The following is a 27683-nucleotide window of genomic DNA, read 5'->3' as shown; positions in this document are numbered from 1 at the left end:
AAATTATTGTGAGGCTTAATAAGTTAACTGTTTATATTTGGCCAACTTTTCTGCTGTACTTCATTGGAAGGAGAAAAATAATCATTTCCTTAATAACAATTTAAACAATTTATTTAACTAAAACACTAACATTGTGGCATATGTTTGTTAACTGATGTGGTTAAACGATTTTAAAAAACAACAACCTGAGACTGAGTTTTAGCACACATGAAAAACTAAAAACAAAACCTTATTTCCTGATGAATAGCCTTTGGACTATAATGTAACTTAAACAGAAAACTATCTTTAGAAAGATTTTCCCTCCAAAAGCATTTTATTTTATTCTTTTCTTCGTATTCTGTTGTTTATGCTCATACTTTACATTGTGTTCTCTGGAATTCAAACGGTAATACAATGTAAGAAACAAAAGAAGTAACAAAATGCCATGAAAAGCCACACAGCATCTAGTGCAATGTGTTACAATTGCTACAGGGGGCAGAAAAGTCAATAATTGGTGTTAGTACATGTCAAGTGGTGGTGGTGGGGAGTTAGGGAACCACTGCTTTTGATTATTACACTGCCTTAAACTGATAGGTAGCTTGTTTCACATATATATATTAGCTGGATTTTAAGTGCATTCCAATAGGAGATATGCCGTTAAATTGCTTGCTAGCTTCAGAATGGCCCAGGTGACTCGTTAAAATAAAGACGTCAATACGAAGGTGGTCAGTCTTTTCTCCAGTAAAAATACATTTAAAAGTGCTCATATATTGATAAAAAGTGCCATGGGTGCCAGCACAAAATGGCTGTGCATACTGCCACATGCACAAAAGTGACTGTGCCAATCTCCCTCCTCTCTACCGTCTTGAGCTGCCAATATTCTGTGATAGCCGAGTTGAACCTCCATATTCAGCTGCAGTATATCCAGGGCCAGATTGAGGTTTGATGAGACCCTAAGCTACTGAAAGTAATGGGGCCCTTTATATGTCCAGCTGTCCTTTGTCAACAACAAACTGTCGCTGGTTTTTTGTTGTTGAATATATGCTATATGGTAATTTATGGAGTAGGTATCTAGGGACGCGGGTGGTGCTGTGGGTTAAACCACAGAGCCTAGGACTTGCCGATCAGAAGGTCGGCGGTTTGATTCCCCGCGACGGGGTGCGCTCTCGTTGCTCGGTCCCTGCTCCTGCCAACCTAGCAGTTTGAAAGCACGTCAAAGTGCAAGTAGATAAATAGGTACCGCTTCGGCGGGAAGGTAAACGGCGTTTCCGTGCGCTGCTCTGGTTCGCCAGAAGCGGCTTAGTCATGCTGGCCACATGACCCAGAAGCTGTATGCCGGCTCCCTCGGCCAATAAAGCGAGATGAGCGCCGCAACCCCAGAGTTGGCCACGACTGGACCTCATGGTCAGGGGTCCCTTTACCTTTTACCTATGTATCTAAAGCCATCTGCACATGACAAAACCAGTGATATTTTAGGGAGCAGGCTAGCAGGTGGGGCCCATTACCTACATGACAGGAGCCTACACAGCACAAAACACTGGTGCTGTATGTAGGTTTTATTCTATTTGTTTTTTATCTTACATTTTGGAAATGTACATCCAGGTTTTTTTCCCCTTTAATTTTTTGGGGGGCCCCCAAGATAGTGGGGCCCTAAGCTATAGCTTGTTTAGCTAAATCCGGCACGGAGTATACCTCACTCTGATGCTACTGCGGGTAACCAGCCTCAACATATCGGAACTGCAAACTGCATGACGTCAGAGCGGGATCCCTCCGTTCCATCCAATGGCGAGTCGCGCGGAACAGGGGCGGGAACTTTAGGGGGGGGGGAGAGCCATTGACTTGCAGCTCCCGGCGAGTCTTGCAGGGTCTGCGCTGCGCTAGTAAGGAGCGTGTGCATTGCGGTTGCAGGGACGGCGGGTCGGGGGGTTTCTCTGGTGCCGGCAGGGCTGCTGAGCGTATATTGCTCAACTCTGCAGGAGGTTAGGCTAGCGAGGTTGGCGGCTTCAACGCGGTCCTATTATTCCTTTATATAATATACCCCGCCTTTTCCCCAGCCAGGGACTCAAGGCGGTTTACAGATAAAAAAATAGGAACAGTTAAAGGATTAATGTGTGAATGTGTTTATCAACGAGATCAGCTTATGGGGGATTTCAAATTTTGTTTTGCTTTTTAAAAAGAATAGCTTTTTATTATACACTATGGCTGCTGTGTGTGGTTGTGTGTTTGAAGGGCTAGAGGGGTGTGTGTGTGTGGAAGTGAGAGAGAAAATGGACGTCATGCCCTGTTCCCTAACAGTATCAGCCACACCTTTCCCCATATGTTCATTATTATTTTTATTATTTATTATTTATTTATTATTTATTATTATTTATTATTTATTTATTATTTATTATTGCTATTGTTATTATTATTAGTGTCTCTTTATCCTTCTGTCTGGGTGGGTGCAGGAAGTGACAGATTTTCTTAAAAGTAGGAGAACAGTGGCAATAATTCTGCACTGGGAAACAGAAAAAGCTTGAGTAAAAAAAACCGAGCTTGCTGCCCTCTAATATAGGTGCCTGAAACCCCTTTAAACATGGAGATTTGAGTGCTGGCTTTTTAAAGGATGATGATTATGCTTGCTGGTTTCCCTTTGAATACTAAAGTACTGTAAAGTTAATAGCTTGAGGGAAGGCGGTTATGAAGGTTGCCAACTTCTGCCTGGTTTGCAGGGTGCCTGTGCCTTTTAAGCAGGAATTCGGCAGGGCAAGTTTTCTCCCCACATAGAGATGAGAAAAGCTTGTCAGGCAGCTGTCTTATAAGGGCTCTGTTGTATGTTTTGCCTTGTTTGTGTTTTTATTATTAATAAAAGGTGATGTGTAGGCATCTTAATTAATATTTGAATATTTAAAAAAATGAGTACATTTTACAAAGTAGCAAATGCATAGCTAGGTCTATGTCCAGAAAAGTTTACAAATGTGGGGTGGGATATTTGGGAGGGATGCATTGAAGACTCTGGCAGTGTTTCTCAAACCTGGGTCCCTGGCCTTTGCTGGACTACAACTCCCATCATCCCTAGCTAGCAGTACCAGTGGTCAGGAATGATGGGAGTTGTAGTCTGACAACAGCTGGGGATGAGGAATGCTGTGGGGGCCATGTTTACAGTGGCAAACCAGCTAGCATCCTTACAGAGTAGACAAGTAAAATATGGTTTGGCAGGCAATCTTATTAGTATAGCTTAAAATGCCGATAAACTCCAGGCCTTCTGTCCTAGGAAACAGGCAGCATTCCTGAAATGAGCATTCACCAACATGCTACCATGCAGTTATGGTAACCTTACGCTTTGCTTTCAGCCTGCTCAGATTGAAGAGCTTTCCATCTGTTCGATATGTGGTTTCTACACCGGTGGGGAGTTTCCCTACGACAAAGTGTAGGATCATGGCAACGAAAATAAGGAATAGAGCTGGGGCAATAGCACAGCCTTGTTTAACACCTGATGCCACTGTGAATGGTTCACTTTGAGAGCCATTGTTATTTGCGATTGTTACTGTCATATTATCATGGAGGAGCCGAATGATGTTTACAAATTTATCTGGGCAGCCAATTTTCAGAAGGACAGTCCATTGTTAAAACCGTGTTTATGGAAGACAATCTTACTTGGCTACGAGTGATCGCCAAAGAAGAGGAAGAAACATGCAGATGTTTTAGTCCAGGGGTTGGCAAGGTTTACCTCGCCTGGGCCGGTTCACTCCAGCGGAGATCCTTCCATGGGCCGGAGCGCGCGCACATGAGCGTGTGCAGCCACAATTTCTGGCATCTGCGCAGACACAATTTTTGGCATCTGTGCAGATGCGATTTCTGGTGTCTGAGCATGTGCAGATGTGATTTCTGGCACCGTGGAAGCGAGTCCCTGTGCTGTGCTGCGCCAGTTTAGCACAGCGTGTGGGACTTGCCAAGTGGGCAGCTCGGTTCAAGGGCGGCTTGTGGGCCAGTTAAACGACCCCCGTGGGCCGCTTGTGGCCCATGGGCCTTAGGTTGCCTACCCCTGTTTTAGTCTGATTCCCATCAGTCCTAGTCAGCCAGTGGTGCTGACAGGGGCATTTGAGAATTGCCTCATCCCAAACATCTGCACGGCACCAGGTTGGCGAAGGCTGCCTTAAATTGACAGAAGCATGGGGCAAAGGGCAGGATTTGCAGATGCCAGCTGTGTGACAGAGCTCTTCTGAGGCAATCTGATGGAAATCATTGCAAAAAAATGTGTGGGGGAAATTACACACTTTTCTGAATCTCAAAAAATACGCTTCAGGACAAGTGTACGGCCTCCACGGTTGTGCTTTTTCTTTTTACCTAAATTCAAAAGCTGTCCAGAAATTCACTGTGTAAGCAATGTGAGGCCCTGTTACCTAGAGGGACATTCAGTTTTCTGTCAGCCACCTGGCAAGTAAATTCAGTACAGCATCAAAGTTAAAAAAATGAATCTGTATCTGCTAGCAACTGGTAGTGATTATTAAAATAGAATTAATGTGTGAGTTCTTGCAAGAGAGCCAGATGCATGTTGACTAGCTGGGTGTAGAAGAGCTCAGATTCCTGTGTCACTGCTGCATTGTGGACCTTGTAGGCGTGTCAAAATAATAATAATAATAACTCTTAGTTTCTTTCTAGATTTCTAGTGAACCCCTGGTAGAAAATGGAAGCCTCAGCTGCCCCAGATACTCCTGGGGAACAACTATTCACAGGTAAATGTGCAGTTACCATTTGGTAAGGCAGCTTAGCTAGAAATGCTTGCCAGAGTTTCTAACTTTTCCAGCATTTGCTCGTTTGATTGATTTCTTACATTTCTATCCCACCCTTCCTCCAAGGGGCTTAAGGAAGCAGTGTACATTATTATATCCACAGAGACACATTTTTATCCTCACAACAACCCTGTGAGGTAGGTTAGGCTCAGAGAGAGAGTGATAGTCTCAAGGTCTGCTGCATGGCAGGGATTTGAACCTGGGTTTCCCTGGTCGTAGTCGCAACCCCATGCGCTGGCTCTTGTGCTGGCTTGCTCCAAGGTTGTCAACACATTCTTCCCTGTTGACTAAGTGAAACTGAAAGACCTTATTGTCACTTGTACAACTTGTATATAGTGAGATTAGTAATGGTAAAGGTAAAGGTACCCCTGCCCGTACGGGCCAGTCGTGACCGACTCTGGGGTTGCGCGCCCATCTCGCTTAAGAGGCCGGGGGCCAGCGCTGTCCGGAGACACTTCCGGGTCACGTGGCCAGCGTGACGAAGCTGCTCTGGCGAGCCAGCACCAGCGCAGCACACGGAAACGCTGTTTACCTTCCCGCTATAAAGCGATACCTATTTATCTACTTGCACTTAAGGGTGCTTTCGAACTGCTAGGTGGGCAGGAGCTGGGACCAAATGACAGGAGCTCACCCCGCCGACCATACGATCAGCAACTCCTAGGCGCTGAGGTTTTACCCACAGCGCCACCTGCGTCCCAACAATGAGATTACACAAATGTAATTACACAAAGTGAGGCACCAAATGGCCTGTGCTATAGCTGGCGGGAGAGCTACTCTGCTTTTCTAGGACTGTTTCCTCCTGGACTGATTCCTCCTTGTGGAGCAGGGCTCCTGACTACTGGACCTCTGGGGCTTTATCTCTGCAGCCTTGTACCTACAGTCAGTTCCCACAAAAAAGCTGCACTTGTTTTCTCTATATGGCTGTGTAATGGCTGAAACGGCGGTCTTTAAGTGGCTGGTTCCCATTCAAGCTTGTCATTATACCAGTATGCTACTGAGTGCACAAATATATGGGTAAAGAAGCTGTGTGTGTTTGTGTGTGTGTGTGTGTGTGTGTGTGTGTGCAGACGATTGTTCAAAACTCCTACTGTTCTAGATGCATTTTGCAACAGGGAATTTCATTAGCACGAGCAGTTTCTGAGCTCTGGGCACAGTACTGCGCCTAAGATTTCAGATTAAAACTGCAGAGTGGAAGGAAAGAAGGATGTTTTTCTGCCTCCCCACTTCCAGCTACTCTCTGAAGACTGGAGAAGATACCCTCTTAAGAATATTAGGGGGGCGCGCAGGGGAAGGACTAGACCATGTGGAAAATGAAAATAATATTTTAGCTGCAGTTCATTCATTTTCAGCTTTGTATTCTTGTTATAAAAAAGCGTGCCTACAACCCCGGCTTAAGGTGCCATTTAGCTCCTGGCTTCCATATCTCAGTTTCTAACACGAGTGCAGATGCATGCATGAAAACGCCAGCTTAGCATTCACTCCCACACTTAAGCCACTAGAGACCTTCCTCTGTCCTTTGGATTCGCAGAGGTCCATCACGCTAGTGTGCAACCCACCTACAGCTCAGGCATCCGTTGGTCCCTCTTCCACTGTCTGCCTATGTCTTCCCGCTGGAGCTTCCTGTGTTATTACTTTGTCCTCTTCCTCACAGACACACAGTTCTTCAGCTATGCTTCTGAGATGGGCCTCTTTTCAGCTGATGGGTGCAACCCGGCCTGTTACCCTGACTCTGGGGAGCTTCTGGGAGGCCTTGGTGGCCTGGGCGATGTCGTCTGCTGGAGTGACAATGTCGATCATTGTATCTCCTACCTTAACAAGGTGAGCAATGGCCTTGGGCAGGAAGGTCACTGTGTGTGAGTCAGGACTGAGCCTTTTACAGGGAAGGAATCTACTTTTCCAGCTGTCTGCTGCTGTCTAGTTTGGTAACGTCAAGCTGCAGGTGTAGCAACTGAGAGGTTTTACCCGCTCCTGTGCAATTTGCAGGGTAGTTGGGGGTCTTTGTTTTTTGTTTGCATTTTATGTATTTTTATTTTGTACTTTTCAAGCTTATACACTTCATAAATTTTAGACATTTCACTATTTTTACAATCCTTTTGACATTTCAAAACTTGACTTCCTTCTCCCTCTTTCTGCAGTTCCTCAAATTTGTTTTTAATATCTTCTGCATATCCAAATTAACTTAATTTGCTCATTTATTCATCTTCTTTAAATATATACTCTTATGAAACTGCAGGTTATTACAACAATCCTGCCAATGTTTTTATCTGTTTATAATTAATGTAATAAATCATTACCATTTTTTAAAAAAATATATGTTATCTTGATTTCTTTTTCTTCCAGTAAGTTTTGCCATTTCTGCATATTCCATGAGTTTTTGTATCCATACTTCTTTTGCTGGGACTTCTGCTTCTTTCTATTTTGGGGCGAGTAACGTTCTTGCCGCTGTAGTAGCATACATGAATAAGTTTCTATACATTTTAGGTAGTTCTGTCTCTATAATTCCCAAAAGAAAAACTTCTGGGTTGTTTTTTTACAAAAGTTATTTTGAACATCCTTTTCAATTCACTGTATATCATTTCCCGGTAAGCTTTAACCTTACTACAAGACCACCACATATGATAAAAAGAACCGTCTTTCTTTTTACATTTCCAACCCTTATATGATTTAGATTTATACATTTCAAATTGCAGGGTAGTTTTGAGGATGCGTCAGAATTTCTATTAAAGCTGAGCTGTATGATGAATTTGGGGCTCTCTGTCTCCTGCAAAGGGATCACAGAAGGTAGACTTCTGGTGTGCTGGTAGGCACCTGTATAAGGACTTGTTAAGAAGATGATGAAAGCAAGTTAACCAATGACCCAGGAGAGAAAATGAGTACCTAATGGTAAGGTGGACAGAACCTGGAGAAAAGCAGTTGCAGTTAAACAGTCATTGGACTCCTTTATTACTCCTTCTCTCCTTAATTACCTTCTCTACCTAGGAACTGGTGATGCTGGGGCTCCCTGCGCTATATAAGGATGATGGTTCTGGAGATGGTGCTGAGCACGGCTTTGACCTCCTGGCATTAGTTAACAGTACTTGCAGACTGCTGAATCTCTACCAAGGTGTGTCTGCCAAGCTGGGTGACCTGGAGGCAGAGGAAAGGCGACGGGCTGGAGAACTGGACTATCTGAGGTCACGACATGGTAAACTCAAGGTCAGAGCTCTGGGGTTTTTACTCTGTTCATCCCATAAGTGCGTCTCAGCTTGTTCATGTCTATTCTCTGCATTTGGGTGTATTGGGGTAGAACAGGGCTCAGCAACCTTTTTCAGCCATGGGCCAGTCCACCATCCCTCGGACGATGTGGGGGGCCGGACTGTATTTTTTGGGGGAGAAATGAACAAATTTTTATGCCCCACAAATAACCCAGAGATGCATTTTAAATAAAAGCACACATTCTACTCATGTAAAAACACCAGGCAGGCCCCACAAATAACCCAGAGATGCATTTTAAATGAAAGGACACATTCTACTCATGTAAAAACACGCTGATTCCCGGACTGTCTGCGGGCCAGATTGAGAAGGCGATTGGGCCGCATCCGGCCCCCAGGCCTTAGTTTGCCTACCCCTGGGGTAGAATCCAAATGACACCTCCCTCTGGCTTGGGACACAAACCAGCAGAAACCTCTCCTACATGGCTTGCTGAAATTAACCGTAGAACTTCCTGGTGCTTTCCAGTCTGCTGGCTGTCTAATAGTACAGTGGTGCCCCGCTAGACGAATGCCTCGCAAGACGGGAAACCCACAAGACGAAAGGGTTTTCTGTTTTCAGAGGCGCTTCGCAAGACGAATTTCCCTATGGGCTTGCTTCGCAAGACGAAAATTGTTGAAAATTTTTGAGTTTTTTCCCCGCTCCAAAACCCCTTTTTCTGAAGCGCTAAGCTGCTAAAAGCATTTTAGCAGCTAAACCGCTAATCCCTTAAGCCTTTAATAGGCGTTAATAGCCCTTAAACTGCCAATAGTGCTAATAGCGCTAATCCGCTAATGGGCTTGCTTCGCAAGACGAGAAAACCGCAAGATGAAAAGACTCGCGGAACGGATTCTTTTCGTCTTGCGAGGCACCACTGTACAGTGGTACCTCCGGTTAAGTACTTAATTCGTTCCGGATGTCCGTTCTTAACCTGAAACTGTTCTTAACCTGAAGCACCACTTTAGCTAATGGGGCCTCCTGCTGCTGCTGCTGCTCTGCCGCCATGCGATTTCTGTTCTCATCCTGAAGCAAGGTTCTTTACCTGAGGTACTATTTCTGGGTTAGCGGAGTCTGTAACCTGAAGCGTATGTAACCCGAGGTACCACTGTATTCAAAATGAAATCCACTGCTTTGCTGCACCTTGTAACAGGTCTGCCTCTTGAATTTCTTCAGAAATACTCCTTTCTGTTAAGACAGTATGTGTTCCTCCTTCCACAGAACTGAGCTCTGGGGACGGCCAGCCTGCGGGGGGGGGGGGGGAGTCCTATTTTTGTGCTCCGCTCAGTCCTTCCAGTGCCTCTTTCAGTCCTATACCCCTTAGATCTCAGGATGGCTACCAAAAATAACATATACTGTATTTTTCGCTCTATAACACGCACCCAACCATAACACGCACATAGTTTTTAGAGGAGGGAAAGAAGAAGAAAAATATTCTAAACGAAACAGTGGATGTATGATTTTTGTGGTTCATGCTGTGGCCACAGACATGTGATCTGACAGTGAGTTTGGAGTAGCCCAATGCAAAAATCCTAAGGATCCATGTGGATCCAGGCTTTGTAACCACGTTTTTGCACCACTGCAGCCCCAGGCAACAGTGGGTGCGTGATTTTTTTGGTGCAAGATGTAGCCATGGACATGCTATGTGATCTGATGGTGAATTTGGGGTGACCCAGTGCAAAAATCCTGAGGATCCATGTGGATCCGTGCTTTGTAACCACGTTTTAAGTGGGGAGGGAAGGAAAAGCACTCAAGGGACAAGGAGCAGGCGTGGGGTATGTGGAGAAGGATGCTGCTAATAATGCAGAAGAGGGTTTAAGGGGAGAAGGAACACGCATGGGGTGTGTGGAGAAGGATGCTGCTAATAATGCAGAAGAGGGGTATAAGAGGAGAAGGCTCCTCTCCTCTCCCGCTTTGCTCCTTTAAAGCAAGCAGGCTCTGCTTTTCTCCCTCCTCCCCGCTCATCCCTGGCTTAGTGAGCTGAAAAACTTTGCTGCTATGTAGTGAGCTGAGTGGGGAGGAGAGAGGGACAGAGAGCCTGCTTGCTTTAAAGGAGCCAACCGGACAGGAGCCGCTTACACTCGTGTAAGCGGCTCCTCTCCTCTCCCGCTTTGCTCCTTTAAAGAAGCAGGCTCTCTGTCCCTCTCTCCTCCCCACTCAGCGGCTCTTCTCCCGCTTTGCTGTTTCAAAGCGAGCCACGGAGGAGGGAAGGAAGGGGAACCATGGATCCTCTGCTCACAACTGCAGCAGATCTCCCCCCCCCCCTGCCACCTGTAGGCATTCCCTCCATAACACGCACAGACATTTCCCCTTACTTTCTAGGAGGAAAAAAGTGAGTGTTATGGTGCAAAAAATACGGTACGTTATAAATGTGTGTGAGTCAGTGTGTCCCCATCAGCAGAAGCTTCTACTTTTTTTTGAGTGAGAGACACTTCTTTCTAGCCTTCCCGTTCCATTCCCTCCCTGCTTGGAGTCCATCCCTAGCACATTAGTTCAGGGATCCTGAATTTGTGTGGAGAGGAGGAAGTTATGTATTAGGTGTGTATCTCTAAGAGTCCAGTGTGTAGCTCTAAGAGCCCTGAGAGGAATTCAATGTTCGTAGAATCGTAAGAGTTGGAAGGGTCCCAGGGTCATCTAGTCCAACCCCTGCAATGCAGAAATCTCAACTAAAGCATCCAGGACAGAAGGAGTGATCTCCCCTCTCCTCCCCTCCCCCAATGCTCTTCTGGGGGTTCTTATGAGCCAGTTTGGGGTATGGGATAGAAGGCCCATTGCATTAGGGGGAATTGCTGGCTCCTGCCAACTCATTTGTTTAGCTGAATCGAGCCATCTGTGTTGTACACATCTTGTATAAGATGGTATATAACAACAACAAAACAACAACAAATAATAGTTATTTATCAGTCATTTTTCAGTGCCGGCAATGCATTAAGGGGAAAGCTGGCTTATTTAGATAGGTGGTGACATTGCATCCAAGTAAATTTATGCTTGAGTAAAGTATAATGGACATTGTTTTATTATGAAACTGAAACTGAATATGAATAAAATTTATTACGGTCTCAGATGAGATTCACATACCGTACGAAGCGAGCATAAAACACAATAGAATTAAGTTTGAATTTACAATCGAATATGACGATAAACAATACGAATATGACAGCCATGAGAAATGTGGTTTAGGTCTTAGTCTCTAAAATATTATCTAGAGTTTGCATCTGAGGCCTTAGTCTTTGTAATAGCACAGCTTGTTCCCTGAGTTTTATGGCAGCTGCGCAAAATTTGGCCACCCTTAGCGTGATCTCTGGATCCTTATCCTCTATTTTTGTTTGATCATGAAACTTCATTTATACCAACTGATTCGCAGTGCGGGATAATATTGACCTGCCTTTCAGGTTTGCTGTAAGAATTACTGAGATAGCGCTTCAGAATGTTCAAAGTATAATTAGTGCCTTTTAACTTCTGGGTTTTCTGTGGACTAATCATGAGCTCATAGGAAATTTTGTGAGCGCAGCAAAAAAAATAAATCACAATTGATAAGGGAGAAAAACTTCCACTGAATAATGAATAGTTCAAAATACTTTTCTGTGTAATGGCAACTAAGAAAAGGGTGAGGCAGAAGTAGCTGTATCAAAGTGTCCCCGTTCAAGGACAGTTTCTGTACAGTACGAAACTCTTAAATAGTTTACTGGAACAGCAACTATCTGGATTGGGCAGTGCAATAACATACTGTCTCTAAATTAAACTCTGTTTACTCTAAGCAGCGGCAAAAAGATCATACAGGGTTAACTGTTGTGTGATCATCTATTCTCCTTGATCTTTAGGGGTTCTCAAGGAGAGGGTGCCAGGACGAGGAGAGACCTAGCATGCTGCAGTGATATAAAGTAGTGGGCTTTCTTGTGAGCACGCTGCTGGTGGAGGGGGCTACAGCCAGTTGCTCAAGTTCTGTTTATTTGTATTTGCTTGTGTATTAAATTTATATCCTGCCCTTCCTCAAAAGGAGCCCAGGATGTAGATAAGCTTGTGGGCAGCTCCACCAGCCCCAAATACCAGATTTGGACACCTACCTGCAATAAGAGTGTTAAAAGAAAAAAAAAATGCTCCTTTTCCCTTATGGGGTATCCAAGAGCCTGTATAGAGTCCTTAATTGGGTCCCCTATCGGTAGGAGAAAATAACAGAGGCCAGCCAGAGTATATTGAGACGCAAAGCGGCTAGTAAGCCTGATCTTTATTAAACTGTTGCAGCAGGGTCCCCACACGCAGGAGGGAGGAGAACAATGGTGCACAAGCCCTTATACAGTGGTACCTCGGGTTACATACGCTTCGGGTTACAGACTCCACTAACCCAGAAATAGTACCTTGGGTTAAGAACTTAGCTTCAGGATGAGAACAGAAATCGTGCTCCGGCGGTGCGGCGGCAGCAGGAGGCCCCATTAGCTAAAGTGGTGCTTCAGGTTAAGAACAGTTTCAGGTTAAGAACAGACCTCCGGAACGAATTAAGTACTTAACCCAAAGTACCACTGTACAGACTTTTGAAATTGCCCACCCTGTAGCCCAAGACCACCCCCCTAAAACATCATACATACATCACAGAAAGAGGCGGTCTACAGCAGAGGAGGTGGTCTACAGCAGAAATCCTGCCTGCCAGGATACCTGATAATGGTCACTGATTGCATTACCTGGGCAGCCTGGCCATTCTTTTGTGATGGTTAATACTTTAGTTCCTGAATCCAGGTCACACACAAATACGCCCTTAAGGCAGGTATGCAAAATACAATTGGAAAGCTTTCCCCATTTCCTTCCTCCTTGCAGAGAAATATTTGAGGTCAATTTGGGAGAGTCAAAATGGCTTGAGGGTTGCTCTCCTGTACTATTTCAGACACGTGGTTTATATACTTAGGTATGGGTTTGCCTTGTACATTTAATTTATATTTGAGACCTTAGAATTCTTATAACAAGAGGAAGGGCCCATCTTGCCCTGTCAGGTAGCAGGCTCAGTAAGGAACCAATATTCAGCCGAAAGCAGCTGTGAGCCTCTAAAATCTGTTAACTTACCTGGCTGGAATTAAGGCTTGTTCCTCTCTTAACTGCTCATGCCACACACCTGGGCTCTGAAGCAACACTTAGCCAAAGCATGAGTTGGCCTTCAGCAGTGTGGGAGCAGGAAGAAGAGGAGAGCAGCTGCAACCTTCTCTCTAGGAATAATAGTAATAGTAATAATAATAATAATAATATATTATTTATACCCCACCCATCTGGCTGGGCTTCCCCAGCCACTCTGGGCTGCTTCCATCAAAATATTAAAATACCGTAATACATCAAACAACCATAATACATCAAACAATCCGCTCATTTGCACCAAGCCATGGTTTGGTTTGGCTTAGCATTATTATTATTATTATTATTATTATTATTATTATTATTAGCAAACTGGGCCTATATAGATATTTGCTTGCTTCCCTACAGACTTATTAACCGATGTGTCATCCACCTGCCCTGTTCAGCAATATAATTAGTGGGGTGCTTTATCTTTGGGGGGTGGGAGGTGCAGGGAGAGAGACGCGGTCTTTCTTGCCTTAATTGTTTACACCTCCTGCTTATTCCCACCCTGCCCCCCCAAAACTTCAGGACCAGGTGGAAGCTTGTGAACAGGAAATTGCAGCTGTGCAGAGCAAGGAGCAGCAACTTCAAAACAAGAACAAGCAACTGAATAGCATGCTGAAAGGAGAAAAGGATGAAGTAAGTGGAATGAAGGGGGAAACGACTGAACCTTGGCTTTCTAATGCTGGGGATGGAAAATCCAATTGGCAACACTTCTCATTAATTGGCAGCAGGAAATGAGACTTATGGTGGGAACAGAGGAGGCCAGCTTAAAAGAGCATCACAATAATGCCATTTGGACATAATAAACCCCAGTTGAGGCTCCTCTGTTGGTCAAAATTGGGTGTAGCTGTCCCAAGGTTCTCCAAAGCCATAAAATGGCTCAGGACCCCAATACCTCAAGGACCGCCTCTTTCCGTATGAACCTCCCCAGACCCTGAGATCATCTTATGAGGCCTTCCTTCGTGTGCCTCCTCCTTGAGAGGTCCAGAAGGTGGCAACTCGAGAAAAGGGCCTTCTCTGCAGTGGCTCCCTGTCAGTGGCGTAGCGTGGGGGGTGCAGGGGGGGCCGGCCGCATGGGGCGCAACATCTGGGGGGGGGGCGCTCCCACTCGCAGCTCTCTGCTCCTACTAAAATCCACGGGTTAGGGGGCGCAAATTACTTGCCTTGCCCCGGGTGCTGACAACCCACGCTACGCCACTGCTCCCCGTCTGTGGAATGCTCTCCCCAGGGACATTTCCCTGGTGCCTTCATATAGGGTGGTATATAAATTCAATTAATAGTAATAATAATAATAATAATAATAGTCCAGTCTTTCTCCTGTCACCAACAGTCTTAAGTGATACATTCCCAATGACTGAGAGAATTCCTAGAAGGTTCTGCCCATCTCCTCTGCTTTGCCAATCAAAACATCAGTACCATTAGGTCACATCCATTAATTTCTACAGAAGGTGGTTCAACGTGGCGCTAAGCAGATCGCACCATCGGTGCACACATTTCTGTTTGCCTGGTGGAACACTCTGCCCTCTCTTCCTGCTACACATGGTTTGGCTCTCCGAACCCTACAAACTAATTTTGGTGGGGAGAGGGAAGCCCTGGTTGGGTCTACGTAGCTGAATACTCTAGTCTGAGTAAAACTTAGTTGAATACCACTCTTAAGATTTTTTTTTAAACCCCATTTATATTTCATGGCCACCTCTTCTTTCCACCCAATGGGTTTGTGGCTGATGATGTTAAAGCACACATTTAAAAAACAGTGCCAGTGCTACCTCGCTAAGCAGGCTGCTGCTGTGTGGCCAGTTTAGCAACTCCTTTACAGGCATGTATGTGAGAGCGAATAGAATAAAAGGCAATACAAGTTGACCATCTGTGATCTATTGGAGGGGATAGTCTGGATAGACTTTGGGATTGCTTCCTGTGTACACTTCTTAAGAAGTGTCCGCATTTGTCTGAAAAGATAGCCAAGCTCCTGAATGCGCTGGCCAACCAGAAGAGCCAGCACAGCCACGAAATGAAAAGAAAGGAGCAAGAGCTACTCCGACTCAGGGAGAAGATGAGCCAGCTGGTGACTGACAAGAAAGACAAGAGAGGAAGTAAGTGGGCAAGGTGGAGGAGTGTGGAAGTTCAAGGCAGGAGAACTTCATTTGGGTGCGTTGGAAAATTCCTTTTGCAACTTGAATAATGGAAAGTGGGAGAAGTTAGCATTTAGGATCATAGAATCGTGGAGCCGGAAAGGACCCCGGGGGTCATCTAGACCCACCCCCTGCAATGCAGGACTCTGTATGCTGCTTGCTACAGCACAATTTGGATTCGGCTCCAAGAACCTGGCTGTGGGGTCTGGGGAAGGGAATTTCTGTCCTGGGGCTGGGGGCAAGGAAAGAGATGGTGTAATATTGATCTCCTACTCAGGCTAGTCTTGCTGTCTCTAGCAATTGAAGTCCTCAACACCCTGCCCCGGGTTGATGGTAGGAGAGCAACGTGGAAAACCGGGAAAACGCTTGGCAGGTGAGTCACAGGGACCTGTCTGTTAAGGACCCAGGGGCTTTAAGAAGCGTGTGAAAGAACTAGCTGCACACAGAAATGGACTGACTAATCTAGCGCACCGATTTTCCGCTGGTGTGTTGGGACTTGCTAGTGGGTCATAGCCTTATACAATATTTATATGTCACCCATCTGACTGGGTTGCCCCAGCCACTCTGGGCAGCACCCAACAAAATATTAAAAACACAATAAAGCATAGACCTTTAAAAACTTCCCTGAACAGGGCTGCCTTCAGATGTCTTCTGAAAGTAAAACAGTTTTTTTTATCTCCTTGACATCTGACGGGAGGGCATTCCACAGGGTGGGCGCCATTACCAAGAAGGCCCTGTGCCTGGTTCCCTGTAACTTCACTTCTCACAGTGAGGGAACCACCAGAAGGCCCTCAGAGGTGGACCTCAGTGTCCAGGCTGGACAATGTTTCAACAGATTCACTACCACTGTGCAAATGTATGGTAGAATATTAAGAAATGGGTCCCCGAATGCATGTTTGGGTTAAAAGTGGGTAATGGGTCTGGAAAGGTTAAAGGTAGCTGATCCAGCTGATAGGATCATAGGAACATAGCTATATATTTAGTTATCTACCAAGTCAGCCTTTGGTCCAGCTAGCTCAGTTCTGTCTGCATGGACTGCTGGTGACTCTATAGGGTTCCAGACAGGAGATTTTCCCTATCCCATCACTACCTAGAGCTTCTGGGTATGGAACCCCAGGCCCTTCTACATCAGGGATGGGGAACCTATGGCCCTCTAGCTATTGCTCCCATCAACTCCCATCAGCCTCAGCTGCCGGGGCTCATGGTCAGTAATGATGGGACCTTTAGTTCAGCAACATCTGGAGGTCATGCAGGCTAAGTATGCCTGCTCCACATGGCATTTTTTGTGTGGGTCATGGAGGAAGAGGTTTTCCTTCCTCACCCACCCACTCTCCCAGCCTGCATGGAATTCCTGGCTGCCAGGTGAATTCTTAAATCCAAGGATGGGCTATCAAGAGGTCGTGGATGTCAAGAGGTCCTACACACGAGTAGGAGTCTGGCAAAGACACATGCCCAACTGGCATGTTCTCTCCCTCCTTTTCGTTCGTTTGGGAGATTCAAAATCTTTCTCCAGCCCGAAAATCACAGCGACTGATACCTTAGAGGCATCAGCACACTTCAGGATCAGCAGAGTAAAGGCAGTCAGCGTACAGACTCAGTAGCGCAGCATTTGGCTAAACTACGTTTATTTACATATACACACTCGGAGCATCGTAACTCAGCTCCTTCCTCTTCAGCATCAGACAGCAAAGAGAGAGAACAAAGGACAAACGTCCTGAATCACGGAAACACAGTAATACAAACATCCTGTCTCCGTGACTTCCCACAATGTGGAATGAAAACATACACTGTCTTGTGATAAAAACAATCCCATGACTGCAGCACGGGGAAAGAATCCTAACGGTGGATAGCTGTTGAAGATCACAGGGGGTGGTAGTCCTGGGCCTGGTTTAGTCTTTGGAAGGCAGTATCCATCTTCCTTTATTTCTTGATTCTCCTTTCTGGCAGGAAGGAGGAAGAGCTCTACCGCACCCAGCTAGCCAAGCAGGAACAGCGAGAGCAGGGCCTGGCTTTGGAGAATGCCCAGCTGAAGCAGCTGCTGAGCCAAGTGGGCCAAGATATGGAGCAGCTGTTGGGGACTGAAACCGCCCGGGTAAGAGTTTTGTGGGGCTCTTGGCTGGCAGCAGCTGCCGCCGCCACTTCATAATAATTTTATTATTTGTACCCCGCCTATCTGTTTGGAGGGACGCAGGTGGCACTGTGGGTTAAACCACAGAGCCTAGGGCTTGTCGATCAGAAGGTTGGCAGTTCGAATCCTTGTGACAGGGTGAGCTCCTGTTGCTCGGTCCCTGCTCCTGCCAACCTAGCAGTTCAAAAGCACGTCAAAGTGCAAGTAGATAAATAGGTACCACTCTGGTGGGAAGGTAAATGGTGTTTCCATGTGCCGCTCTGGTTCGCCAGAAGCGGCTTAGTCATGCTGGCCACATGACCCGGAAGCTGTACGCTGGCTCCCTTGGCCAATAAAGCGAGATGAGCGCCGCAACTCCAGAGTCGGTCACGACTGGACCTAATGGTCAGGGGTTCCTTTACCTTTACCTTTTTATCTGTTTGGATTGACCCAGCCAATCTGGGTGGCTTCCAACAAAATCAAAAATGTATCAGAAGATTACCGTATATAGGGCTGCCTTTCAGATGTCTTTTGAAGGTTGTATATCTACTTATCTCCTTGACATCTGATGGGAGGGTGGTCCACAGTCCTCTGACTTTTCTGGTGCTCAGCTGCTGCTTTATCTTCTCCAGGATGCAGAGCTAAGCTGCCCATACAAGGCCTTCCAGGAGCAGTGGAGCAGGCTGAAGAGCAGCCTCAAGGCCCTTGGGGGTCAAGGTATGGTTTTGGAAGCTGCATGTTCTTTCCACTGATTTTTGGCTCCCATGTCACATTATTCTTACCCTGGAAATTCCCTGGGAAAAGAGGCACTGGTGATGGTCGCAAAGAGGGCCGGATTTAGGTTCGATGAGGCCCTAAGCTACTGAAGGTAATGGGGCCCTTTATATGTCCAGCTGTCCTTTGCCAACAACAAATTGTTGCTTTTTTGTGCTGAATATATGCTATATGGTAATTTATGGACCTAATAGGTATCTAAAGCCATTTGCACATAACAAAACATGTATTTTATCAAAGTACCGTATTTTTCACTCTATAAGATGCACCAGACCACAAGACGCACCTGGTTTTTGGAGGAGGAAAACAAGAAAAAAATATTCTGAATCTCAGAAGCCAGAACAACAAGAGGGATCGCTGCACAGCGAAAGCAGCGATCCCTCTTGCTGTTCTGGCTTCTGGGATAGCTGCGCAGCCTGCATTCACTCCATAAGACGCACACACATTTCCCCTTACTTTTTAGGAAGGAAAAAGTGAGTCTTATAGAGCAAAAAATACGGTAATTGTTTAACTTATATTTTGGAAATGTATATCCAGTTTTTTTCCCTTTAAATTTTTTTGGGGCCCCCAAGAGAGTGGGGCCCTAAGCTATAGCTTGTTTAGCTTATACGTAAATCTGGCACTGGTCGCGGACATAGATTGGATGAGATTCCGAAAGGATTGCGCACATTCCTGGAGGATAGCAGCTATAATGGTTCCTCTGCATACAGCAACTTCTCTGTATGTCAAATGCTGGGATTACACAGGGCAAGGTCTTTTTGCTTCCATAACAGGTGTGGGGAGAGAAGCTGGCTGAAATCCACACTACAACATTTGATTGCATGTCTCACCCGGTTCCTAGGTTGGCTTATATTGGTTCTTAACGTTGTTCAGTTCAGGGATGACGTGTGCAAGACCTTAGCAGCAGTAAAACACAGCATGGAACGAAAGCTTGGTTACTTGGCCTGTTCTCTTGTGGTATGGTCAAGCCCCCTTTTGCCTGAATTGAAAAGCCAGGAGTCATAATCAGCTCAAAAAGAACCAACAAAGGTGGTCTGGCTGACATTTTTTGTAGTCTTTTGTTCAGCTTTGATTCTGGCTGGAGCTAATTCAAAAGCAACAAGAGCCATAATCCTCCTAGAATGCCTTTTGCTCGCGAAAGTTTACTGGCAACAAGGACACTTGCTTATATCAAAACTTGGTGCATTGTTACCACTAAAATGCAGCCTTCCTTAGCAGTCATGTTTATAAAGCAAGGGCATGGCATGTTAGGAACGCAACAGGTGAACCTGCTCTGACCTATCAGATTGACTTAAGACACTTACACCACCTGGAAGGGTGTGTTTGTATGTACACTGTTATCTTTAAAAATATTGCATACAATAACGAACTGATCCAGCTTTCAGCTTTAAAAATACACAAGGTACTTTAAGAACTTTACAACAACCCTGTGAGGTAAATCAGTTTATTCCCATCTTGCAGTGGAGTCTAGCTTTTCAACTCTCTTCCCCAAACCATACTGATCCTGGAATCTTTTTAAGTGCAGCTTGAAGCTTGAAATTATTATTTTTTTCATTTTTGGACCAACCAGGCAAGCTGATGCGTTGGAAGTCCTGAGTTCTAATCTGTGTCTCTCTTGTAGCTTCCTTCTCTGAGCCTCCTAGTGCTGAAATGTTGGGCTGCATAAATACACATTCCTGCTTTACCTTTCCCTCCACAGCTGTCTATGCTGCTGATTCCTGCGTATCTGAGGGAGGTGGGCAAGACCCTGTAATCAGCGTGACGGATCATGAGAAGGAAATCATGAAGCTAAAGGGAGAAATTGAGGAGAGCAGAGTGCTGATTGCATTGCAGCAGCAATGTTTCCAGGTAAAGGAAAGATTTGGTCAATTCTGGCCATTCTCCGGGCATTCCTGTCTGCCCTCTGCAGGTGGCACATCAGGTTTTAGGTCCAAGGGTCAGCAACCTTTTTCAGCAGGGGGCCGGTCCACTGTCCCTCAGACCTTGTGGGGGGCCGGACTATATTGTGGAAAAGAAAAAAATGAACGAATTCCTATGCCCCACAAATAACCCAGAGGTGCATTTTAAATAAAAGCACACATTCTACTCATGTAAAAACACCAGGCAGGCCCCACAAATAATCCAGATGTGCATTTTAAATAAAATAACACATTCTACTCGTGTAAAAACACGCTGATTCCTGGACCGTCTCCAGGCCGGATTGAGAAGGCGATTGGGCCGCATCCAGCCCCTGGGCCTTAGGTTGCCTGTCCCTGCTTTAGGCAGCCATAGGTAGGGCTGTTTGTACTCAGCACCTGCCCTGCATGGTGGGGAGCCTGGGTCAGCTATGGGCATTAAACCAAGCCCACTCCACCTGAAGCTTTATCCAGTAACTCTAGGCATTTCTCACACAGTTTTAAAGCTCTTCCAAAAAAAACCCCCATAAGGTCTAGAAACTTGAAAACTGAGGCTATCCAATAATAACTGGCTTCCTTGTGCATTTGAGCAGAATACACACATAAACGTCCCAGTACAGTATTTGTTATTGCTGCAAGGCATGAGGCTCTTGTGAACTACAAGTGCACACTGTGCAAAAATATGCTTGTTGCACTGAGAAGAACCAGGAGTGGTGCCCAGTGGATTGATAGATGACGTGCCAATGACTACAGTTTAAAGCTGTGCCAGAGCCCTCAACTCGCTGCTGACACATTCCTGAGAGCACCCTCTTCCTAGTTCTAAATAGGCATATTTCTGGGGGCTTTGGGACATGCAGGTGGGTCTCAGTAGGGAGACAGTTCATGCTGGAGGAAGCAGTCCTTCCGTTATCCTGGCCCCAAGCCATAAAGTCAATCCCAGCACTTTGAACTGTGCCTGGAAACATTGGAAGCCTGTAGCAGTTGAAACACACAGTGCTAAGCCCTAAACCTTAGCCATCACCCTTGGCTCACTGAATTGTATCGGGCACTCTCACTTCCCTCTTTCTTTGGTGCAAGATGGAAAACACACCAGAAAAAAAATAGTTTAGCTTTGTGCCTGAACCTAGGACCGTAGTTTGTTCTGCCCTAGCAAGCTTTGATTGCTAGCCAGCCCAAAGCTATAGTTTGTTGCAGTGAAACAAACCACAATCCTGGGTTCAGACATAGCACCAAGCCATCCCCTTTGTGGTTTGTTTAGCCAGTTGTGCAAAGTGGGAGGGCTTAAGCTGCAGGCACCAGCACATAGCCTCTGTACAGTATGGTTTTATAAGCCAGGATTTATAGCTTAGTTATGTTGCAAGTTAGCAGCTCTTGCTAACAGCCTTGCTGCAATATTCTGAATCAGTTGAAATTTCCAAGCACTCTCTTCAAAGGCAGCCCTGTTGCAGGAATCCAGATGGGATGCAATTTAAGCGCATGTCAGCTAGCCAAATGTGCAGCCTCAAGGAATGGGCATAGTTGGTGCGGATACATAAGCATCTAAGGTGATAGCAAAGTCCAGAAGAATCCCCAAATGGGAACACCTATTTTAAAGTGGAAGGCTACCCCATCAAAAATCAGTTACACACTTCTGAGTCGGCTCTGCTAACCAGGAGCACCTCTGTCCTGTTTGGATTAAGCTTCACATTGGCCACAAGAAGTCTACTGCTTTCTCTAGGACTCAGTTCAGAACCTCTATGCAGCTTTTCCATGAAGTGGAGAGAAAAAATAGAGTGTGATGTCAACAACATACTGAGCTCCAAACTCCTGGGTGCTTCCTTGCAGTTGCATACAGATATTACACAACTTGTGGGCAGCAGCCAATGATCATGGCCAGCACAACCTTCTGAAATTGACACACTCAATAGTCAGGACGGGCAGCGGTTGAGTGTGCATGTAGCTGGCATCACATCACCAGTTTTCCTGCCCAGATGCTCTGGCTGCCCAAACTAAGATAGATTAATAATAATAATAATAATAATAATAATAAATTTATACCCTCCCATCTGGCTGGGTTTCCCCAGCCACTCTGGGCGGCTCCCAACAGAATATTAAAATACAATAGTCTATTAAACATTAAAAGCTTCCCTAAACAGGGCTGCCTTCAGATGTCTTCTAAAAGTCTGGTAGTTGTTTATTTCCTTGACATCTGATGAGGATGGGTGCCACTACCAAGAAGGCCCTCTGCCTGGTTCCCTGTAACTTGGCTTCTCACACCGAGGGCACCGCCAGAAGGCCCTCGGCACTGGACCTCAGTCTCCAGGCACTACGATGTGGGTGGAGATGCTCCTTCGGGCATACTGGATCGAGGCCAGCAAGCAGGTGCCAAATGTCCACTGGAAGGGGGAGAATTTGCATACAGAGCATTGGAGAGTTTGCTTGGGCTGAAGTGGGGGAACCTCCGTTTGGAAGAGGAAGTTGGAGGTCCTCTAAGGTAACTGGAATTCACCCTAAAGTATTGAATTCAGCAGGACAGGCATCTGAGTACACATGGAATTGTAGCAAGTGTGACGGAAGAGCAGGGTTCTTTCTGTGAGTTGGTGCACAAATAATTGGGCTGTGGGAAAAGGTCTATGACTTGTACTTACAGGCTGCTGTTTGCAGATTTTATATGGCTGAACCCCACATGCCATCAGCAGCAAGTGCTTGTGAAGTTTCATCCCTTCTTAGTTCAACCTTTTAGTTCCCTCTACTGGCTGAATCTTGTAGCACCACAAACTGGTTGGTAGTCTTGCCTTCTTGCAAGGAACCATGAGAACCGTAGTTCTGACCATGCACCAGCACTAAACTGTGGTTTCCAGGAGTCAGTTACTGGGAATCCCATGGCTGTTAAAACTGGGGCAGAACCAATGCAAGTTTGTAATGGAGACATATTCTGTTCCTACTCCCCTTGGTGGAAATCTCTGTAATCAGAAAGGGTGGCTCGTTTATTTGTTTACAAACTTTACTGAATATTTTTTTGAAAAAAATCAGTTACCAAACATGTTGTCTTCCAAGACAAATACATGTACAGGTGTTAAGTCTTGCATTCAGTCATCCACATGGAAGGGAGATTACTCTTGTTAATAAATGATATAAATCAAGAGTCAAGCCCATCTTTCTTTGGTATTCCTCTTATCACCGTCTGATAAGTGAGTTAAGCATTCCATAAATGCTTTATTTCACACATGTTGGGCCCAACTTTCTATGATGGGAGTGGGTGGTTTTTCCCCCCAATTGATTTTTCCAAAAAAAAAATGTTTATTCATTTTATAACACAAATAAAGAACACAAACAGAAAAGACAAGCAATACAAACAAATTCTTGTCATATCCTTATTTTTCTAAACATTGTTAAGTGGGTTCCCCAAGTCCCACCTATCTGATTTTCATTTTACTTCATCTTTAGCAGTTTACATATATCATAGTTTCTAAGCATCTTTTTTTTTTTTATCACACTTAAAATAACTTCACATTTTATCACTTACAAATAATACTATTTTAAAACACACTATCTTCTACTTCTAACCCTACAGCCTATATCCACTTCCAAAGCTATTCCAATATTTAAATAGTAACATATTTTTTCAAATATTCCTTAAACTTCTTCCAATCTTCTTCCACCGTCTCTTCTCTCTGGTCTCGGAGTCTCCTGGTCAGTTCGGCAAGTTCCATATAATGGTTTCCCCCCCAATTGTAAGCAACTATTTGTCTCACTGCTCATAAGAAAGAAGGCCAGCACTTTATGCTTGACATTTTGGCTTGGTAGCATTGGCAGCAGGGCTAACATGGGGTTGGGTACAAGATGTTGCCCCGTAATGGTGGATGACAGAGAAAAAAATCCGTTGTTTCTTCATTTCATTTTCCCACCCAAAGTGACATGTCTCCTCCTTTCAGGAGCAATTGACCGCTGCCTCCAGTTCAGAGCTCCCAGCTCACCTGAAGGGATCTTATTTTCTGGAGGAACAGCAGTTGCTGCAAGAAGAACAGAATAGGTTTGAGGAGCAGAAACAAGCATTTGAAGTAGAGCGGAAAAACTTCACGGAAGCGGCCATTCGGCTGGGGTGGGAGGTAGGCAGCTACTTTCTTGAAGACCTGAAGCCAAGTTGCCACCTTTATACATTTTTAACAAGCAGCAGCAATGCCTCCTTGAGAATGATGAAACAGGGTAGGGCAGATGTGGGCCTTCTATATGTTGTTGGGCTCTGAATCCCATCAGTCAGTGGTCAGGGATGATGGGAGTTGTAGTCCAGCAACATCTGGAGGGCCCAAAGGTTCCTCATCCCTGATAGATTCATCTTCTTAAACCTCAAGTTTATACACAGAGCCTAGGGCTTGCCGACCAGAAGGTCAGCGGTTGGAATCCCCGCAACAGGGTGAGCTCCCGTTGCTCGGTCCCAGCTCCTGCCCACCTAGCAGTTCGAAAGCACGCCAAAGTGCAAGTAGATAAATAGGTACTGCTCTGGTGGGAAGGTAAATGGCATTTCCATGTGCTGCTCTGGTTGTCTGCGGGCAAACACCAGCTCCCTCGGCCTATAGTGCGAGATGAGCGCCGTAACCCCAAAGTCATCCACGACTGGACCTAACAGTCAGAGGTACCTTTACCTTTTATTTCCCTAGGAACAAACATAAAGTCAAATTGCCTTCTCATAGTCTGGCATGTCAGGGAAAAGGCTAGGCTGGGAACCTTCTCTTGAACATCTAGCTCTTTGTTTGGAGGGTGGGTGTGTGTGTGTGTGTGTGTGTGTGTGTGTGTGAATGAATGAATGAATATGACAGAGAGGATTATTGTGAGCTCCTAGAATCTTAAGCAGTATAGCTCAACCACAAGTTGATCATCTCACTGAGCTTTGGGCCATGGAAGGAGAAGTTCTGAGTGCTCTCAAGATGACTGAGAGATTGGTAGAATTCTGGAAATAGACAATAATCTGTCTTTTTTTGTTCTCCTTGGCAGAGGAAGCAGTTTGAGCAACGCAAGGCCCTATTCTTGCAGCAAGGATTCTTGTCTTCATGGCCAGGATTCGATGTGAGAGATCCTACCCGAAGGCTCTCTGCCCCAGTGGCTGCCAGAGGGGTGCAAGGTAATTGTCTCCACCTCTAGTATAGCTTCAAAACCCATGGCAGGTGTGTCCTACTGTGGTTATGCCTGTGTTTTCAGTAGTACATATGTAAAGGCAGAAATGCATAGAAATCTTATCTGTCTCTGTCTTCGGAGGTCTGCAAAACTATTATTGTCTTGATGTCTAAAAGCCACAGAAATGGGAAACTGCTCCACGGGACCGCAAAGTTTGGTTTGGTGCCAACTGGCCATCTGCTGCTGGATTGCAGGACTTGATGATGATGATGATGATGTATTAAATTTGATGGACCTTTGGTCTGATCCCTGAGGGCTTGTCTTGACATTCTTAGCTTTCTGCTTTGTAACCCTTTTTCTTTCCTTGACCACAGATGAGCATTTGTTCAAACAAAGGACGTGGAACAAGCCCATCTGTACCCCTTATCCAAAGGTCACGATCACTCCTTGCTGCAGCCCAGTGCAGGTCTTAAGAAGAAAACACCTTGCTTCAAACCCAACCAGCCCTACCATGTGCAGGCAACAGCTGGTCCTCCCAGATGACTGGTAAGGCCATCGTTGCTCCTGGTCTAATCAGGCAGCAGGGTGGGGGCTGATGGAGATCCAGTCCAGACTTGGGGATGACCTTCCAGGCACACTGAATTTCCCAACACTGTCCTAGCCCTGCATTGCCTTATGCAACAACTGAGCCTTTCTGTATTGCTAAAAGAAACCTCCTGTGTGTTGTTGACCCATGCCTGTTTGTTGCTTACATCAATAGCTGATAAGATTGGACATAGTAACTGCAACTGGAGTGTATTTATGAATGAATGAATGAATGAATGAATGAATATGACAGAGAGGACACTTGCCTCTGTTTCTATAGTTTGTCTACAGGGATGGAAGGCATGAGTGCCATTATCAAAATGTCAATGTTAGATTTTTTTGTGTGGCAAATTAAATAAAAATCAGCTAAAAAAATAAACAAATAAATAATATCCTCTTGTCCATAAATAGGAAGGGAATTTTGGGATTTGAACAGCCTACACACAAGGAAGAATGGGCACACAATAACCACATGTGTATTTATTATTTTGGTCTCTTCCTTCTAGGCCAGCTTCTCCTCCACAGCTCTGGCAAAGCAAGAGGAGCTGCCAAAACACAGCTTGCCAAACTGAGGTGTCTGTGAAAGATGAGCTTCAGGGTGACCTTTTAGAACGCTTCCTGGACAGCTTCCTCTAGGGCTGCTCTTAATCTTGCTACCTGAGTGGGTTTTTGTTTTTTTTTTTAAAAAAAGTTCCATTTCAATATATTTTGCTGTCTTAGTTATAAGAAGCTGAAATGTTAATGCATGCCTCCTTAACCTCAGTAGAACTTACAAGAGATGGCTTTCCCTCATTTGGAATTCTATTCATTGCTGCTGCTTAGGAAAAGCTGCTAATGGGAATAAAAGATGCAATTGAACTGTTTTGTGTGCAAGTATAGAAGTGATATAATCATTGCTGGTAATTGATGCTGGTAACTGGACATTTGAATTTTATATGTTAATACATCTGCTCTTAGGGGTGTAATGTTAATGAGTCCATTTCTCCCAATTTATATCCAAGAACATTCCAGTGGGGAAGGTTTTTAAGAATTTACACGTTAAACACCCTGTTATGCCTCAGTTACCTCTTTTAAAAGTTTTCTCTTGTTTTTGTGGCCACAGAATTGGGGGTTTCTTCAAGGGTTCTTATCTTCTTATAATAAAAACGTGTTTTTATCCGTGTGTGGTATCTGGCTTAATTTTGGAAGGGTTTTTGGAAAGGTATGCTTCCTTGATTTTCAGAGGCCTCGGCGCAGCTAATACTCTGACTGACTTGGCTCAGGTACCATGAGACAGTTCAGTTCATGGTCCCAGTGTTTTGTCTCAATGCAGCTTTAACCAACTTGCTGAAGCTGAGCAGATCTGGTCAGGGCCACCTGAGCGTTAGCGACATGTTGGCACCTTGGGTTCCATAATGGAGGAGAGGTAGGATTTACTGTATTTTTCGCTCCATAAGACGCACTTTTTTCCTCCTAAAAAGTAAAGGGAAATGTCTGCGTCTTATGGAGCGAATGTGTGGTCGATCGCTGGCTCACTTTCTGGCCTCGCCCCCTTGCCCAGGCCTCCATTGTTGAATGTTCTGCAGAAGGAGGCTGTTTGTTTCCCCAGCAACATGTGACTGGCTGATTAGATCTGTCTGGAAACTGTAGAAACGGCTCCCTTTCCTTTCCTAAAGAAGCTGCAGAACTGTGAGGTGAACCCCATAAAAACAGGATTTTTCCCCTTTGCAAAGTAAGCTCAACAACTTTGAGCTGATCCTTTAAAAAGGGGGCTTTTCCCTTTTGCAAAAGAAGCTGCACAACTGTGAGCTGATCCCAAAAAAACCAGGGCTTTCCCCCTTTCCTCCTCTAAAAACTAGGTGCGTCTTATAGTCAGGTGCGTCTTATGGAGCGAAAAATACGGTAAGTGCCAGGGGAAAAAAGAGTATTCAGACATAGGCCATAGCTATCTCTGCCATAGTGCAATTCGTGGGTGGAGCCTGAAATCCAAGTGCCTTAATCCAGGATAAATGAAGGGAGTGTTTGCAGTGATGCGAGTGTTGGAATT

The 27683-nt window shown here is 45.2% G+C and overlaps 1 protein-coding gene across 5 annotated transcripts; it reads left to right on the top strand.

The window, feature by feature from the left end:
• The first annotated feature begins 779 nt into the window (after positions 1–779).
• On the top strand, positions 780–26813 carry LOC310667513 (afadin- and alpha-actinin-binding protein-like). Of its 5 annotated transcripts, none has more exons than XM_083420090.1 (14): positions 780–946; positions 4621–4700; positions 6403–6569; positions 7731–7946; positions 13602–13712; positions 15031–15166; positions 15503–15578; positions 17153–17297; positions 17945–18029; positions 19786–19934; positions 23896–24069; positions 24953–25079; positions 25447–25618; positions 26164–26813. In XM_083420090.1, exons 2-14 carry the CDS (start codon positions 4646–4648, stop codon positions 26291–26293), a joined length of 1743 nt encoding a protein of 580 aa, XP_083276216.1. In that variant the 5' UTR covers positions 780–946; positions 4621–4645; the 3' UTR covers positions 26294–26813. The 5 variants fall into 5 exon arrangements, with proteins under 5 accessions (XP_083276216.1, XP_083276218.1, XP_083276217.1 ...); XM_083420092.1 differs by lacking the exon at positions 780–946 and adding an exon at positions 1810–1859 and having other exon boundaries at positions 4621–4694; XM_083420091.1 differs by lacking the exon at positions 780–946 and adding an exon at positions 1810–1859.
• The last annotated feature ends 870 nt before the right edge of the window (positions 26814–27683 follow it).

This window comes from Podarcis tiliguerta (genome assembly GCF_965153285.1).
Source record: "Podarcis tiliguerta genome assembly, chromosome: 17".
In the NCBI taxonomy this organism is placed as follows: Eukaryota; Metazoa; Chordata; class Lepidosauria; order Squamata; family Lacertidae; genus Podarcis; species Podarcis tiliguerta.
This window is presented reverse-complemented; position numbering and strand designations above follow the sequence as displayed.

What these genes read in the sequence shown, in the direction of transcription:
- LOC310667513 (XM_083420090.1), top strand. Translation starts at nt 4,646, where the DNA reads ATGGAAGCCTCAGCTGCCCCAGATACTCCTGGGGAACAACTATTCACA. An exon ending in CAAGAAAGACAAGAGAGGAA is followed by an intron (nt 15,167 to 15,502) that starts GTAAGTGGGCAA and finishes TGCTGTCTCTAG; the next exon opens with CAATTGAAGTCCTCAACACC. An exon ending in CCATTCGGCTGGGGTGGGAG is followed by an intron (nt 24,070 to 24,952) that starts GTAGGCAGCTAC and finishes TCTCCTTGGCAG; the next exon opens with AGGAAGCAGTTTGAGCAACG.